This window comes from Eubalaena glacialis, chromosome 8, assembly GCF_028564815.1.
Source record: "Eubalaena glacialis isolate mEubGla1 chromosome 8, mEubGla1.1.hap2.+ XY, whole genome shotgun sequence".
NCBI lineage: Eukaryota > Metazoa > Chordata > Mammalia > Artiodactyla > Balaenidae > Eubalaena > Eubalaena glacialis.
The window spans coordinates 124,061,834-124,079,734 of NC_083723.1; the positions used below are offsets into that span (position 1 = coordinate 124,061,834).

Consider the following 17,901-nt stretch of genomic DNA (forward strand, 5'->3'; position numbering starts at 1 on the left):
GAGAATCAACCTTCCCTTCCCTGCAGCTCAGCTGCCCTCATCAAGCCCTGCTTTCTTGCCCTTTGGTTGTAGGGATGAGTCTTTTTGTACCCTGCTAAGGAGACCCTCTGACAGATATTTTGCCTTAAATTGGGGACGAATAACCCTCAGCTTTCCATTACTTTTCTCAGTTGCGTCCACAGCCTCAACTACAGCCATTTTGATTCCATGGTGTTTGTGGTGACCACTCCCTGACCTCATCTCTCAAATGTGCCAACCAGAACACTCCTTTCCACCAGGATTCCACCCCAGGTCACCACAGCAAAGTTTTAGTGAGGGCACTGCTTCATTAAGGGGCTATCAGAATGCTGCCTTTCCACCAGCAGTGGGTCCTCAGGGAAGCCAGCTAGGGGTGACCCAGCCCCTAAACCCCATTTTAGACCGTTTCCCAGGACCACTCCCACTACCAACTGTTGTAGTTCGAGTTCCCCAGAAAACAGACTCTGAGATTTGCATGTGAGCACTTTATGGACGTGGGTTTGGCTTTCCAAAATGAGGGAAATGGGTCAAGCAGAGGAAGAGGTTGGAGTGTGACGTCGTTGAGGGGCCTCTGCCAGTCCCATGGGCAGCTCTGGGCCAGAGGGGCCTTCAGAGTCATCCCAAATTGAGACAAGAGGTTTCCGCCCATAGACCAGTCTTTAAGCGTGAGTTCCCTCAGGGAGGGAGAACCTTGGGCAAAGCAGCTTGCCTCAGCCAAAGGTAATTCTGGGGCATGGACTTGGCTGTGAGCCTTTGGCAGTAGGGGGAACAGGTGCCCACCACAATTTTTCAGAACCCAATGGTGCTGTTGAGAAATTTGATCTCATTTTGCTTCTCCTTCTCGTATATGTCAACTGTTTCTCCTGCCTCTGGAAGCTTTTAGTATCTTTTTACATTGATCGCATTGGCCATTCTGTGGGCCCTTTTAGTTCTGGGGGAAATGTTTGTATTATTTATGTGATGCTTTTCTCCTCTTTTCTCTGATCACCTTTTGGAACCCTTTGCACTAGTTGGATGTTATATTGATACTTCCTAGAATGAAATATCACATCTCTCATTTTTTTCCTCTCTCTTTCATCTATTTGTGCTTTCCAGAGTATTCCTTTCATGCTATTTTCCAACCTTCTGATGATTTTTCATTTTAGCAATCATGCTTTAAGTTTCAGCAGCCTCTTTTTGTTCTCTAAGTGTTCCTTTTTCAAGCCTGCTTCTCTGGTTTCATAAATGTAATGTTTTCTTAGCTCTCTCTGAACAATCAAAATCAGTGTTTTGATGTTTCGAAAGTTCTCATTTACTGTTCCCCTTTTCTGATTCAATTTGTATCTTCTTTCTTTCTGAAGGCTTCCCTCAAGCACCTCAGCCAATCCTTGGTGTCTGTACTAGTTTACTAGGGCAACCACAACAAAGTCCCTTAGACTTGAACGATAGACGTTTATTTTCTCACAGTTCTGGAACCCGGAAGTACGAGGTCAAGGTGTCAGCAGGGTTGATGTCTTTTGAAGCCTCTCTCCTTGGCTTGCAGACGGCCACCTTCTCACTGTGTCCTCAAATGGCCTTTCCTCTGTGCCTGCACCCTTGGTGTTTCTTCCTCTTCTTATAAGGACACCAGTCCTATTGGATCAGGGCCCACCCTAATGGGCTCATTTAAACTTCATTACTAAAGACCCCATCTCCAAATACCGTCACGTTGGGAGTTAGGACTTCAACATATGAGTTTAGGGGGACACAATTCAGTCCATAACAGCATTCCATTCCAACGGAAATGTGAGACTCTAACGCGCTGCCAGGAACCTCTGGGTGTTGGGCTCACCCCCCTCCCACAGGTGTCCTATCTTCACGGTGACACATGGGGAGTCGGCTGCTTTGTTGGGCACCCCATACGCTTCACTGTGTGGGGGGCTTTTCTCTGGGGCCTGTCTTCTCATCACAGAATAATTCTCCCCTCTCCTACCTCAGGTTGAGCAGCCTGGCTGCTGGGATCCTGTGCGTGAGGCGGGAAAGAGAGCCAGGTGACTCCCCTGACCTCAGCCTCAAGCTTCCTTCTGTGGAGGCCGAGCCTCTACAATCCCATTTCTCCAGAGAAGAAATTGCCAGGCTCTTGTCTGACTTTTCTGTGCAGGGAGGGGTGTCCAGAGCCGACTGTTCTGCATGGAAGCATGTGGCCTTTTCCAAAGCCTCCCCTCGTGCCCCCTGACAAGCCTGGGCCTCCAAACCCCCAGCTGCCCTGGGGTCTGCTAGACGCGTATCTGTCTCAGAGTCCTCCCTCCACCCACCTGGAGTTGTGACTCCCTCTGTCCTTCCAAGTCATGGTCACACGGCCAATAGTGTGTCTTCCAAACCTGTACTGAAATCGCCATGCATTTTTCTACCACTCTTTTCCCAGGAGAGTTTTCAGCTTTATTTTGGTTCACAGTTGAGTCAGGAGGGAGAGGACACACACACATATTCAATCTATCAACTTTAAAGGAAGCCTCTCAAGACTTTCTTGTTTGATAAATTATGAAATATTTCAAACATAGGAGAAATACAGAGAAAAATATCAGGAGCGCTCTGTGTGCACATCATCAATCTTTATCAGACCTCCTCATTTTGCCATATTTGCTTCAGAACTTTTAAAAAGTAAGCATTAAGGGGAATTCCCTGGTGGTCCAGTGGTTACTACTCCTCACTTCCACTGCCGAGGGCCCAGATTCAATCCCTGGTCGGGGAACTAAGATCCCACAACCCACGACCAAAAAAAAAGCATAAAGGACACAGTTCGAGCTCTTTATCCGCCTCCTGACGCCCTCCCACACAGAGGTGATCTCTATCCTGTATTTTTCCTGTATTTGTGTAGACCGTGCACACTCATGGTGTTTTCCCCTAACATTTGCTACCCTCAAGCGTACGCATAAACAATTGCACTGCTTTTCGTGTTTTCCAAATTTATATAGGTAACATCATACCCTACTTGTTTTTTGTGCAACATTATGTTTTTTAGATTTTACGGTGTTAATCCATGTCGCTCCAGTAGGTTCATTTCCAACGCTGAATGAATAGCCTCAGTTTATCAGTTCTCCTGTTGAGGGAAACTTGAGTTGTATCTAATTTCTACCACAAACATGACTCCAGTAAATGTTCTTGTACATGTCTCCTGGCGAGAGTCTCTTTGGGGTATATTTCTAGGGATGGAACTACTTCCACGTTCCCTATGTATAGACTCAACCTGCATAGAGATTGCAAAGTGGCTGTACCATTTCACAGTCCCATCAGGGGGGTCCGCGCTTCTCACTGCCCACTTTCTTTCCACCATGGGATAGTGCATGTTTTTACATTTCTAACAGTCTGATTAGTGTCAAATCAGCTTTTTTTTTTTAATGATTTTCAGTGGATTTTATTTATTTATTTATTTATTTTTATGGCTGTGTTGGGTCTTCGTTTCTGTGCCAGGGCTTTCTCTAGTTGCGGCAAGCGGGGGCCACTCTTCATTGCGGTGCGCGGGCTTCTCACTATTGCGGCCTCTCTTGTTGCGGAGCACAGGCTCCAGACGCGCAGGCTCAGTAATTGTGGCTCACGGGCCCAGCTGCTCCGCGGCACGTGGGATCTTCCCAGACCAGGGCTCGAACCCGTGTCCCCTGCATTGGCAGGCAGATTCTCAACCACTGCGCCACCAGGGAAGCCCCAAATCAGCTTTTTAAAACAGAGACCTATGCCATCACTCCTAGATGCGTCGAGAAGGTGGAAGGGATGAGAAACCTTTCTTTCACATTGTTTGCTTTAGTTTTATCTCAGGAGTCTGGGTCAATGACTTTAAATGATAGTGTATGTTTTATAAGCACGTTATACATTTTCATGTTAAGAAATCTGATGAATATCAGTTTTAAGAGTTTTTTAAAGGATACACTTTCTCATATCAAAGTATATATAAGCGCTGATATCAAAATAATCCTGTTTTTAAAACACTGTAAATTGAATTTAAGCCAAGTCGATGATCTATAAACCATCAAAATAGCTAATACAGCTTCTCTTAAATCCTTCTGGTTTAGGAAATGTTAAAATGGACCTTCAAAAATGCTAGGTTTACAATGAGAAATGTTATAATTCAATGTTTACTCTATGGATCCTTGACCCTTGGGATCTGGACAACCATCTTTATTTATTTTCACCATAATCATGTGAAGAACCAGGAGAAGAAGATCCAGGAGAAAGGAAATCCATTAATTTGGTCCCTTGGGAAGAAATTGCAAACTAAACATGGCTCAGTGCAAATACCAAGACCTTATGTAAGAGTCAAAAGGCCTAATGAAGATGAAACTACAGAACAGAAGTCATTTATAAAATTAGGTAAGTATTTTGATTTCCTCTGTTAGCCATTTTAAGGGGAAAATATACCATAAATTTAATAATTGGGAAGAGTGAGAGAATGTCCTTTTTTAGAGCAATTCAATTTTAAATTATGAAATATTTCTCATATATATTCATATATATCCATACACACACACACACACGCACACACACACACAGAAAATAATAAAACAGGTTTGTGTGTATTTACCACCTAAATTTAGCAATTTTTATGTAGTTTCCTGTATTTGTTTCAGATAGCTTTCTGTGTTTCAAAGAAATAAATTTTAATAGGTACAGTAAAAACTTCACCCCAATTCTTCCTCCTCCCTAGATATCTTCCTCATTTCTTTTATGTATTTTCTTTAAGAAAAATACAGTATGTATTTTTAAAAATAAATTTATTTGTTTAGGCTGCGTTGCTGTGCTTCGGCTTTCTCTAGTTGCGGTGAGCGGGGCTACTCTTCGTTGCAGTGCGCGGGCTTCTCATTGCGGTGGCTTCTCTTGTTGTGGAGCACGGGCTCTAGGCACGTGGGCTTCAGTAGTTGTGGCACGTGGGCTCAGTAGTTGTGGCACGTTGGCTTAGTTGCTCTGTGGCATGTGGGATCTTCCCGGACCAGGGCTTGAACCCGTGTCCCCTGCATTGGCAGGTGGATTCTTAACCACCGCGCCACCAGGGAAGACCCATAGTATGTATTTTTAATATATTTGTAGCTATTCTGGAATGAATTGCAATGCCACTATGGATATTAACATGTAAGTCTTTGTATAAACATATTTTGTTTCTCTCAGGTAAATACCTAGGTATGGGATGGATGGGTCATATGGTAGCTGTATGCTTAACTTTAAAGAAAATGACAAACCGGTTTCCAAAGGAAGGGTGCCATTTTATATTTCCTTCAGCAGTGGATGAGAATTCCATTTTCTCCAGATTTGGCCAACATTTGACATGGTCAGATTTTTAGATTTTAACCATTCTAATGCGTGAGTAATGGTATCATTGTGGCCTTAATTTGCATTTCCCTACAACTAAGGATTTTGAACACCTTTTCATGTGCTTAGTGGCCACACATACATCTCCTTTTGTAAAGTGTCTCTCCAAGTCTTCTGTCCATTTTTAAATTGGGATGTTTGTCTTCTGATTTCTAAGACTTTTAAAATATATTCTGGTATCACATCCTTTGATTTGTGAGTTGCAAATATTTTGCACAAGTCTGTGCCTTGTCTTTTCATTCTCTCTTTTTTTTAATTGAGATATAATTGATATGTATCATTGTATTCGTTTTAGGTGTACAACACAATGATTTTTATATATGTATATATTGCAAAATGGTTACCATGATAAATTTAATTAACATCCATCATCACACATAGTTACCATTTTTTTTCTTGTGATGATAACTTTTTAATTTTTTTTATTTTTTTACTGTTAATATACAATTTATTCTTATATTCCAAAAGGAGAATGTTTTCTAATTTCTACAGTTGAAAACAAGATTATTTATAATCACGTAATTCACCATTATTATTCATTGCATTTTCTTTGGAAAGGATAAAAGTTATCTCAGTACTTCAAGAGATAACTTAAGGTATACTGTCTTAGCAACTTGCAAGTATATAATACAGTGTGCTGACTAGAGTCACCATGCTGGGCATCTTCATTCTCCTCTGAGTGGTTTCATTCAAGAAGCAAGATTTTAAATTTCTATGGTCAATTTATCACATTTTCTTGTGTGGTTTATGTTTTTTATGTTTTATCTAAGAAATCTTTGCCTACCTCAAGTTCACAAATATTTCCTTCTATCGTTTTTTTTTTTTTTTTAGAAATTTTAAAGTTTTAGGTTTTACATTAACTCCGTTTTGAATTAATTTCTGTGATGCTGTGAGGTAAGGATCATAGTTCATTTTTCCATATGGATCCAACACCATTTGTTGAAAAACTTTCATTTTCCCATCTTGGTCCCTTTATCAAAAATCAATTGGCCAGGGCTTCCCTGGTGGCGCAGTGGTTAAGAATCCGCCTGCCAATGCAGGGGACATAAGTTCGAACCCTGGTCCGGGAAGATCCCACATGCTGCGGAGCAACTAAGCTGTGCGCCACAACTACTGCACCTGCACTCTAGAGCCCGTGAGCCACAACTACTGCACCTGTGTGCCACAACTAATGAAGCCCATGCGCCTAGAGCCCATGCTCCGCAAAAAGAGAAGCCACCGCAATAATTCCGCGCACCGCAACCAAGAGTAGCCCCCGCTCGCCCCAACTAGAGAAAGCCTGTGCACAGCAACGAAGACACAATGCAGCCAAAAATAAATAAAATAAATAAATTTATTTTTTAAAAATCAATTGGTTATTTTTGTTGGATCTGTTTCTGAACTCTATTCTCATTCTTCTTAGAAGTTGTTTTGGTTACTCTAGGTCTTTTGCTTGTCCATATATATTTTAGAAACAGCTTGTCAATTTCTACAAAAAAGCCTGCTGGTATTTTGAATGGAATTGCATTGAGTCTATAGATCAGTCTGGGGAGAATTGATATCTTAATAATATTACTTTACCTGCATCCCACATATTTTAATATGTTGAATTTTCATTTTCATTCCATTCTATGTATTTTTATATTCCCTTTGAGACTTTCTTCTTGGATTATTTGGAAATAGATTAATTTCCAAGTGTTTCGAATAATTTTCTGTCTTTCTATAACTGACATCCAGTTTGATTCCACTGTAGTCACAAAATATACGCTATGATTTCGATTCTTTTAGGGTTTTTTTGAGGTTTGTTTTATGATCCAGGATATGGCCTATCTTGGTGAATGCTCCATGGATACTTGAAAAAAAATGTGTATTCCGGTATTGTTAGGTGAAGTGTTTTAGATATATGTAATCTCAGTCAGATCCGGTTGGTTGATTGTATTGTTCAATTCTTCTGTATCCTTGCTGAGTTTTTGGCTAGTAGTTCTGACAATTGCTAAGAGTGGGTGTTGAAGAGCCCAATTATACTCATGGGTTTGTCTGTTTCTCCTTTCAACCCTATGCGTTTTTGTTCCATGTATTTTGAGACTGTTTTTTTGGTATGTTTCTATTTAGGATCATCATATATTACTGGTAGACTGATCTTTTATCAGTGTATACTGTCTCTCTTTGTCTCTAGTAATTTTCTTTGTTCTAAAGTCTATTTTATCTGATATTAATGTAGTTAGTCCTGCTTTTTAAATTATTTGCAAGATAAATCTTTTTCTATCCTTTTACTTTCAATCCACTTACATCACATTGAGGGGAGTTTCTTGTAGACAGCATATTGTTAGAACATATTTTTTAATGCACTCTGACAATCTGTGTCTTTAACTGATATATTTAGATCATTTGCATTTAATATAATTATTCATATGTTAAGGTTTAAGTCAGCCATTTTATTATTTTTTTGTTTGCTTCTTCCATTTCTCATTCTTCTGTTCTCTTTTCTTACCTTATTGTGAGTTACCTGAACATGTTTCAGAATCCCATCTTGATTTACTTCCAGTATTCTTTTTTTTTTTAAATTAATTAATTAATTAATTTAATTTTGGCTGTGTTGGGTCTTCATTTCTTTGCGAGGGCTTTCTCTAGTTGTGGCAAGCGGGGGCCACTCTTCATCGTGGTGCGCGGGCCTCTCACTATCGCAGCCTCTCGTTGCAGAGCACAGGCTCCAGACGCACAGGCTCAGTAGTTGTGGCTCATGGGCCTAGTTGCTCCGCGGCACGTGGGATCTTACCAGACCAGGGCTCGAACCCGTGTCCCCTGCATTGGCAGGCAGATTCTCAACCACTGTGCCACCAGGGAAGCCCCAGTATTCTTTTAATGTATTGCTTTGTGTAGCTCTATTCGTGGTTGCTCTAGGTATTAACATGATACATATGTAACTCACTGAGGTCTCCTTGAATCAATGTTTTGCCACTTACAGTAAAGCGTAAAAAGCAAAGTCCATTAGCATCCTCAATTTTAAAATACAATTATCTTCAGCATTTCCTCTGTGTACATGGAGCACCACATCAGATGGTGTTGTAGTGTTTGCTCCAATCACTGAGTGAGACTTAAGAAACTCATGAGCACAGGCTATTATATTTTTTACCCTTTTGGATGTTCTTTTTTCTTTTCTGAGGTTGCAACCCTTCATCTGCTATGATTTTCCTTTTTTGTTTACAGAACTTTCTTTTTCGATTCTTTGAGGGTGGGTTTGCTAGTCACAAATTCTTTGTGTTTCTTCATCTGAACGTATCTTTATTTTTCTCATGATTCCCGAAGGATATTTTTGCTGACCTAGACTTTGCTGATGATAGTTCTTTCTGTTCAGCACTCGAAAATGTTTTCCCACTTCCTTCTCTCCTCCATGATTCAGACGAGAAATCCACAGTCATTCAGATCTTTCCTCTGTGAGTGCTGCCTCCTTTCTGTCTGCAGCTTTCAAGAGTTTTCTTTTGTCTGGAGTTTTCAGAAGCTTAATTATGATGTGGCATGGATTTCTTTGGTGTATCCTACTTGGGAGTTTGCTCAGCCTCTTGAAGCTGTAGACGTCCATCTTTCACCAAATTTGTGAACTTTTCTACTATTATTTTTTAGAGTACTTTTTCATTCCTCACTCTCCTATCCTCCTCAGACTCCAATAATACAAATATTAGCTCTTTCGTTGTTAGCTCACCGGTCCCTGAGACTCTCTTCATTTTTCTTTTTTTTAGTCTATTTTCTCCATTGCTCAGAGTAGGTGGATTCTGTTATCACTATTCTACTTAATATAAAGCCCATCTAGCGAGTGTTTTATTAGATTATTTTTAGTTCTATAATTTCCATTTGGTTCTTTTTTATAACTTCTATTTCTTTGCTGAGATTTCCCCTTTTTCTGTTTCTGAGCATTTTTATGATGGCTGCTTTAACATCTGAGACCATTCTGACCTCTGATTCATCTTTGTATTGACATCTGTCAATTGTCTTTTCCTGTTCAATTTGAGATCTCTCTGGTTCTTTGTACGACAAAAGATTTTTGGTTGTATCCTGGGCATTTTGGACATTATGAAACTCTGGGCCCTGTTTAAGCTTCTTTGTTAGGCCGACCTCTGTTGAGATGCAGCACAAGGGCCAGGTGGGTGGGTGTGTTTGCTTCCTGCTGGACCTGCCGACTCCACCCTGGAAACCGTGGAGCGTGGGCACTGCCACGCTGTGGATGGTGGAGGGGACGTTCAGCAGCCCCGTTGGTGAAATGGGGCGCTGACTTGCATGACATTGTTGTCTCTGAGTTCAGCTCCCCAGTGGGCCTCCCTGACACCAGGGTCAGGAGATGGGGTAAGCAGAATATCAACTATCCCGCTTTGCACAACCTGCTGCCATTGAGGGTGGAGGTTCAGCTCTCCCTGGACCCCCATGGATATGAGGGGCAGTGGGTACATGGCGTAGTGACTAGCCTCACCTTGCGCCACCTCGTTAAGACTTGTTGCTGCCAGGTGGGGCTGGAGGCTCAGCACGCCACTGACAAGACACTACCTTAGGGAGAATCAGAGCATCACCTGCTTCTACCAGGCAGGCTTCTGGAAGACCAGCTCCCTGCTCAGCCCACCCACACCAGCCAGACAGGTAATCAGAACACTGCCTTCTTCTGCCAGGAAGGGGGATGGAAGGGTAGGTTATGCTCAGGGGAGAGGAGCACGGCCCCTTGTTCCGTTGGGGTAGAGGTGGACCTGCTCCCTGCTCTCCCCACTGGAGCCAACAGGGGGCGGTGTGGTTCTCCCGTTGGTGCTTGATTGGACTAGAGTGGGTGCTGCCAGAGGGTTTCTGTGGTTAGTTGTCCTTTTTCCTGGCCCTGTGGCTGGAGGAACAGGCTTATCTTGTTGCTTGTTTTGTCTGTGTCCATTAGTGGTTCCACCTGCAGCCTTCGACAGCCCCCTGTCTGGGATTTACGGGAGGCAACAAAGAAATCAGGAGCCCACCGTGTCCTTGCCCCTGTCCCGAGGCTCCCAGGCAACCTGCCTCCTTACACTCACCTTTCAGAGCCAAGGAGTTTTTAGGTGTAAGAAAGAGCACCGAGGGGAAATGGGGTCACTTTTTGATGGGAATTCTCTTTATATCCAGTATAGAATTTATACCAATTTTGGAAAACACTCTTTGGTCATTGGGAAAGAAAGTTTATTCTCTCAAAAACAAAGCACAACATAAAATCTACTAAGGAAACTTAACTAATTACATTATTCAAGTTTCTAACTTTTTGTCTGATTCAGAGTTGTTCTTAAAAACTTCCATTACTGTTCGTTTGTGGCAACATATATTGATATTTCTAACAATTTTTCTTTAAGTATTTTGTTGGAGCATTATTTGATGTCTACAAGCTCATTACTATTAAATCTTTACTGTGACTTATTGTGAGTCTAAAATGACCTTCTGGATTGTCCTTCCAGTGAATTCTATGCTTTAAAAATTATTTTGACGCCTGCAGTCTTTGACCGCTCTTTCACTTTTAACCATTTTAGTTCATCTTATTTATCGTTTATGGTTACATTTCATTTTTTATTACCATCTAAGAGTTTTTATCTTTTAATGCAAAATTTATGCCAGCTTCATTTATTGCTATGACTGATATGTTTGGGTTGTCCTCTGTCATCTTGTATTATTCTCTCAAACAGAGTTTTGGGAGAGGGGCTTCAGCTCCCATTTTCCCACCTTCCCTAAATCCCTCAGTTAATATAATTTCACACGACAGTTGCAAATCATGATGGGACCAAGGAGGCTGAGCACTTCCTTCTCTGGAGAAACTGAATGACTCTAGGGTAGCTTGTTGTTCATACTTTGCCAAGGAATCTGCTTAGACTTTTGTGTGAATACTTTGATTTTAACCTTGTCATCTGGGAGTAGTTTAGGTTCCAGGAAAGCTACCCTGACATGTTATAAAAGGAGTGAATTCAGGATGTAGTTGTTATTGTCCTTTATCAACGTGATGGTAGTAAACCTATACTTATGTGACTAATACCTTTTCTTGCAGGTAAGGATTTTAACTATGCGGACCCAGAACTTATTCATGGATATTCAAAATATGGATTTAATTCCATTATCAGTAAAAACTTGGGCAACCACAGAGATGTGCCAGATACCAGGAATAAAATGTATGTTCCTCCTGATATATTTTTTTTACATATTACGTAGTTTCAGATATACAACATAATGATTTGATGTTTGTATATGTTGCAAAATGATCATCACAGTAAGTCTAGTTAACATCGGTCACTATACATAGATACAAAAAAGATTTTTTTCTTGTGATGAGAACTTTTAAGATCTTTCTTAGTAACTTTCAAATATGCAATACAGTATTATTAACTACAGTCACCATGCTATACATTACATCCCTGTGACATTTATTTTATAACTGGAAGTTTGTACCTTTTGACCTCCTTCACCCGTTTCACCCACCCCCTGCCTCTGGCGACCACCAATCTGTTCTCTGTATCTTGAGCTTGTTTTTTTGGGGGGGGGAGGACGGATTGTGTTTTGTTTGTTTGAAATTCTACATGTAAGAGAGCATATGGTATTTGTCTTTCTCTGACTTGTTTCACTTAGCATAATGCCCTCAAGATCCATTCATGTTATTGCAAATGGCAAGATTTCCTCCTTTTTTATGGCTGAATTATATATATAGATATAGATGTAGATATATAACATATAGATATAGCTGTATAGATGTATATTACCTTTTCTTTATTCATCCACCCATGGACACTTAGGTTGCTCCCATGTCTTGGCTTGTAAATAATGCTGTAATGAACATGGGGGTGCATGTATCTTTTTGAGTTAGTGCTTTTGTTTTCTTCAGGTAAATACCCAGAATTGGAATTGCTGGATCATATGGCAGTTCTATTTTTAATTTTTTGAGGAACTTCCATACTGGTTTTCCATAGTGGCTGCACCAATTTACATTCCTACCAAAGGCACACAAGGGTTCCCTTTTCTCCACATCCTCACCAACTCTTGTTACTTCTTGTCTTTTTGATAAGAGCCATTCAAACAGGTGTGAAGTGATATCTTATTGTGGTTTTGATTTGCATTTCCCTGATGATTAGTGATGCTGAGCATCTTTGCATGTGCCTGTTGCCCATCTGTATGTCTTCTTTGGAAAAAATGTCTATTCAGATCCTCTGCCCATTTTTTAATCAGATTGGTTTGTTTGTTTTTTCAATATTGAGTTGTATGAGTTCTTTACATATGTTACGTATTAACCCCTTATCAGATATATGATTATATGATTTGCAAATATTTTCTCCCATTCAGTAGGTTGCCTTTTCATTTTGTTGAAGGTTTCCTTTGCTGTGCAGAATCTTTATAGTTTGATGTAGTCCGACTTATTTATTTTTGCTTTTGTTGCCTTTGCTTTTGGTGTCAGATCCAAATAAATCAAGACTGATATTAAGGAGCTTACTGCCTATCTTTTCTTCCAGGAGTTTTATGGTTTTAGGTCTTATATTCATTTAATTCATTTCTAGTTAAGTTGTGGGTATGGTGTAAGATAGAGGTCCAGTTTCATTCTTTTGCATGTAGCTGTTCAGTTTTTCCAACACCATTTATTGAAGAGATTGTTCTTTCCCCATCATATATTCTTGGCTCCTTTGTCGTAAATTAATTGACCATATATGTGTGGGTTTATTTCTGGGCTTTCTACTCTGCTCCATTGATCTATGTGTCTTTTTATGCCAGTACCATACTATTTTTATTACAATACCTTTGTAATATAGTTTGAAATCAGGGAGTGTGAGTCCTCCAGCTTTGTTCTTCTTTCTCAAGATTGCTTTGGCTATTTGGGGTCTTTTGTAATTCCATACAAATTCTAGGATTGTTTGTTCTATTTCTGTGAAAAATGCCATTGTAATTTTGATAGGGATTGCATTGAACCTGTAGATTGCTTTAGGAAATATGGACATTTTAACAATATTAATTCTCCCAATCCATGAGCACAGAATATCTTTCCATATCCTTCAATTTCTTTTGTTAATGTCTTATAGTTTTCAGTGGACTGGTCTAAAAACAAATAAGGTCTAATTTTTAAACACTTACTAACCAGATTTTAATTTTGGCATATTAGAAGTCTTGTAATATAGTTTCCTGTTTTTAGAACTTGAAATCAGATAATGTCAAGAGCCTACTTCAAAATTCTAGAGCTTATAGTGTAGAGAATATCTTCTCCTTGGCTCAGAGTGTGTTCTAGAGGTTTCCAAGAATTGCATCACCCACAAGTTCTTTTTGTTAAATCACCAATGAAGACTTTTGGTCAAAGGGAGATTTATTCCTAATACAAAAAGCTTCAGACAGCTACCTATTTTTTTCTTCAAAGTCTGCTTTTTTAAAAAAATTGTTCCTTCAATTGTTTGTGTAAGTGCCTTTTTAAAAACTTTTGGTAAACTGTATATAACATAAAATTTACCATTTTAACTCTTTTTAACTGTACAATTTGGTGGCATTAAGTATATTAACATTGTTATACAGCCATCGCCATTATCCATTTGCAGAACTTTTCATCATCCCAAACTGAGACTCTGTCTTCATTAAACATTTACCCCCCATTCTTCCCTCCATCCAGTCCCCTGGCAACCACCACTCTACATTCTGTCACTGTGAATTTTATCTACTCTAGGTACTTCATAAAAGCAGAATCATACAATAGTTGCCTTTTGTGTCTGGCTTATTTCACTTAGCATAATGTCCTCAAGTTTCATTCATGTTGTAGCAAATGTTTGTTAATATCTTTTTAATATATTTTAGGTTCTGATGGTTTCTAGCCAAAGAGGGCTGATATCCTCTCTTTACTAAATAAGAAGTACTTAAGGAATATAAGCCTCTTCCAGTAATACAGAGACAAAAGCCATGTTCCAAAAAACAGGGCAAAGTGGGACCCACTTTGTCTTGTTGCAACTTGTGTACAAGACAAACATTTGAAGCCACAAATATAAGAATCAACAAAGTTTCTAGGTAGCTAAATATCACTTATGATATGGCACATTCAAGAGATTTAGTGTTTCAACATTGTAAACCAGCTATACTTCAATTTAAAAAAAAAGAATAACTATTTTTCACTGAAGAAAAAAAGAAATATAATGTTTGCACATGATGACACAATCTATCTGGCTCATAATGAAAGGAAAAGAATTTAAATTTATTCAAACCATAGAACATGGTAGACATTTAATTTAGAGGACAACTTTTTTTCTCAATTGAATATTGAACTACCGCAAAGGGAAGTCAATATTTTTGCATGCTTACAAGTTATGAATTTCTCTCCAGGCAGGCCATCATTTCTTCCTCTTAAACCTCATTTTCTAAAATAGTGTAACCACCTTTGCTTCCATTCCCTCATCATATGATTATTTGTTAGAAAAACAGGAAGTTTAGAAAGAGATTGTCCAAAGAAAGAAGCAAACTTGGCAGTTTTAGTATTCAAAATATTAACTTTGTTAATAGGAAATTCAGTTCTGTACGAAATACACTTCTGTGTTTAAAATATATGTCAACTACTAGGAGTAACTACTGATATCTAGAATCCAGCAGATTTTCAGCCATTATTATAGTAATTACATCATTCCATTAAATGGAATTTCCATTTCAGCTTTGCCTTTCTTTAAAATTCATATTATTATTTTCACTGAACTAGAGAAATACTTGATACAAATCTTTGAAGAATAGATTTTTTGTTGATTGGTTTTCTAATTCCATTTATTTCTCAACTTTTAAATTTTGAAATAATTTCAGACTTACAAAATTGTTGCAAAAATATTTCATAGAATTCCTGCCTAGCATTTTCTTAGATTCCCCAAATGCTAACATCGTCCATACCCTCAGAACCAGAACAATAAACAAAACCAGCAAATTAACAATACAATACCATTAGCGAATGTACAGACGGTATTCAAGTTTTTACTCTTAACCCACTAGTGTCCTCTTTCTGGAAGGATCTAACCCAGGACTACAGACTGTGTGCAGGGTTCCTGTTCCCTGAGTTTCCTTTCATCTGAAACTGTTCCTAAGTCTTTATCTTCCACGACTGTGACAGTTGTAGAGATCTAACCAGTTATTTTGTAGAATGCTCGTCAATTTGAGTTTGATGTTTCCTTGTGATCAAATCCGGGTCATGCATTTTTGACAGGAATACCATGGAAGGAATGTCATATCCTTCTCAGCACATTGTATTAAGAGGCACACGATGTCTCTTTGTCCCATTACTGGTGAAGTGACTTGTGGTGAAGTTAATTTGATCACTTGATTAAAACGACTGTCAGATTTTCTGCACAGTAAAATTACCATTTATCCTCTTGTAATTAATAAGGTGCAGATTTCTTTGAAATGTTAATTGTGAAAAACCTGGAAAATATAAAAAAGCATAAAAAGGGAAAGTAAAAACACACATGATTCTAGGGATTTTTCTTTTCTCTTAATGCATAAGGTGTCACCTAACTATTTTCCCCCCACTTGACACAGACAGATCATTGCTGTCAGGATGTTAGTGTATATCCTTCCAAAATGTATAGACACATACACATATTTATAAGTAGACAGTAAGCATACAATATAATCATATTGTTTTTATGAAAATGGGCTTTACTTTTTAATATTCTACAATGTGTTTTTTTTAACTTAACAACATATCGTGGAGAACTTTTTCAAAGCATTACACATAAAATTTGCCTCATTCATTTTAACAGTTGAGAGCAGTTATCCATTGTGTAAATATACAGTTTCCCCATTAAGAGAAATCCTGGTTGTTTTTAATTTTTCAACTTTTCAAAAGTGATGTAATAAACACTCATGTACACATATTTTTATGCCCTCATGTTAGTATATATGGAGTAAAGATTTCTGGAATGAGATTGCTCAGCCATAGGCTCATTTTTCTTCTCTAGAATTTTATATAAATAAAATTTACGCGGCATAATTATTTTGAAATTTAGCCACGTTGTCGCAAGGAGTTTCTTTTTACTGCTGAGTAGCGCTCTACTGTACAGATATACTACAATTTGTTTATCCATTCATCTGTTGATAGGACAGATTGTTTCTGGTTTTTGTCTATTGCAAATAAAGTTGGTATGAATATTCTTAAGACAAGTTTTGCATAACAGATGTTCTTTTTTCTCTTATGTAAATATTTTACAAGTGGAATGGCTAGATCTTAGGGTGTATGTTTAATTTTTTAAGAAACTGCCATTTTCCTAAAGTAGTTGTACTATCTTACATTCCCATCAGCTATGAATGAGATTTCCAGTTCCTCCACATCTTTGCCAACACTTGGTATGGCCAGTATTTTGAATTTTAGCCATTCTAATAGGTGTGTAGTCGGATCTCATTGTGGTTTAATTGGCATTTTCCTGATGTCTAATGATGTTGCGATCTATTTATGTGTTTATTTGCTATCTGTGTATCTTCTTTATTGAAGTTAAGTTTTGCCCATTTTAAAATTGGATTGTTTTCTTATTATTGAGTTTTGAGAATTTTTTAGTATATTTTGGTATAAGAGCTTTACCATACTGATGATTACACGTATTTTTTCCTAGTCTATGGCTTGTTTTTTCATTCTCTTAACAGTGCCTTTTGAAAAGCAGAAGTTTTTAATTTTGATGGAGTCCAATTGTTTAATTTTATTCTATTTTTTAATTTACTTTTGCCTAGCCCAAGATCACAAAGATTTCTCTATTGGATTTTCTATGTAGCTGGGCATGACCTATGCACTTTTACTTCTTCCTTTCTAGTCTGCATGCTTTTCTTTTTCTTACTGCACTGGCTAAAACCTCTAATACAACGTTGAACAGAAGAGGTGAAATTGGGCAGCCTCGCTGTGTTCTTGCTCATAACACTCAGCTTTTCATCAGTGAGTATGATGTTATCTTTAGGTTTTTCATAGATGTTCTTTTTCAGGTTTAGGAAGTTCCCTTCTATTCCTAGTTTGCTGAGAATTTTTCGCCAGGCGGCTGTTGAATTTTGTCACATCCTTTTCTGTGTATTGAGATGTGTGTATCTTTAGTTTGTGAAGATGGTAAATTATGTTGATTTTCTAATGTTAAACAGAGGTTATATTTATGGGCTATCCCCCACTTGGTCATGATGCATTATCCTTTTTATATATTATTGAATTTGATTTGCTGAAATTTTGTTTGGAATTTTATATCAGTGTTCGTGAGGGCTATCAATTTGTATTTGTCCTGACTGTCCTTGTCTGGTTTTGTTATCAGAGTAATGTTGGCCTTGTAGAATGAATTGTGGATTATTCTTTTAGGATTTGACTTTTTAAATTTTTTTTTATTTTTGGCTTCATTGGGTCTTCATTGCTGCACGCGGGCTTTCTCTAGTTGTGGTGAGCAGGGGCTACTCTTCGTTGCGGTGCGCAGGCTTCTCATTGCTGTGGCTTTTGTTGCGGAGCACGGACTCTAGGTGCGCGGGCTTCAGTAGTTGTGGCCCGCGGGCTCAGTAGTTGTGGCTCACGGGCTCTAGAGCACAGGCTCAGTAGTTGTGGCGCGTGGGCTTAGTTGCTCCGTGGCATGTGGGATCTTCCCGGACCAGGGCTCGAACCCA

The 17,901-nt window shown here is 38.8% G+C and overlaps 1 protein-coding gene across 1 annotated transcript in view; it reads left to right on the forward strand.

The window, feature by feature from the left end:
• Positions 1 to 2,517: 2,517 nt before the first annotated feature.
• Positions 2,518 to 17,901, forward strand: part of GALNTL5 (polypeptide N-acetylgalactosaminyltransferase like 5) — a 71,881-nt gene continuing 56,497 nt past the window's right edge. The window contains exons 1-3 of the mRNA XM_061198963.1: positions 2,518 to 2,637; positions 4,044 to 4,341; positions 11,339 to 11,459. Coding sequence (XP_061054946.1) covers positions 4,047 to 4,341; positions 11,339 to 11,459 — 416 coding nt within the window. The 5' untranslated portion in view covers positions 2,518 to 2,637; positions 4,044 to 4,046. The remainder of the gene's footprint in view (positions 2,638 to 4,043; positions 4,342 to 11,338; positions 11,460 to 17,901) is intronic.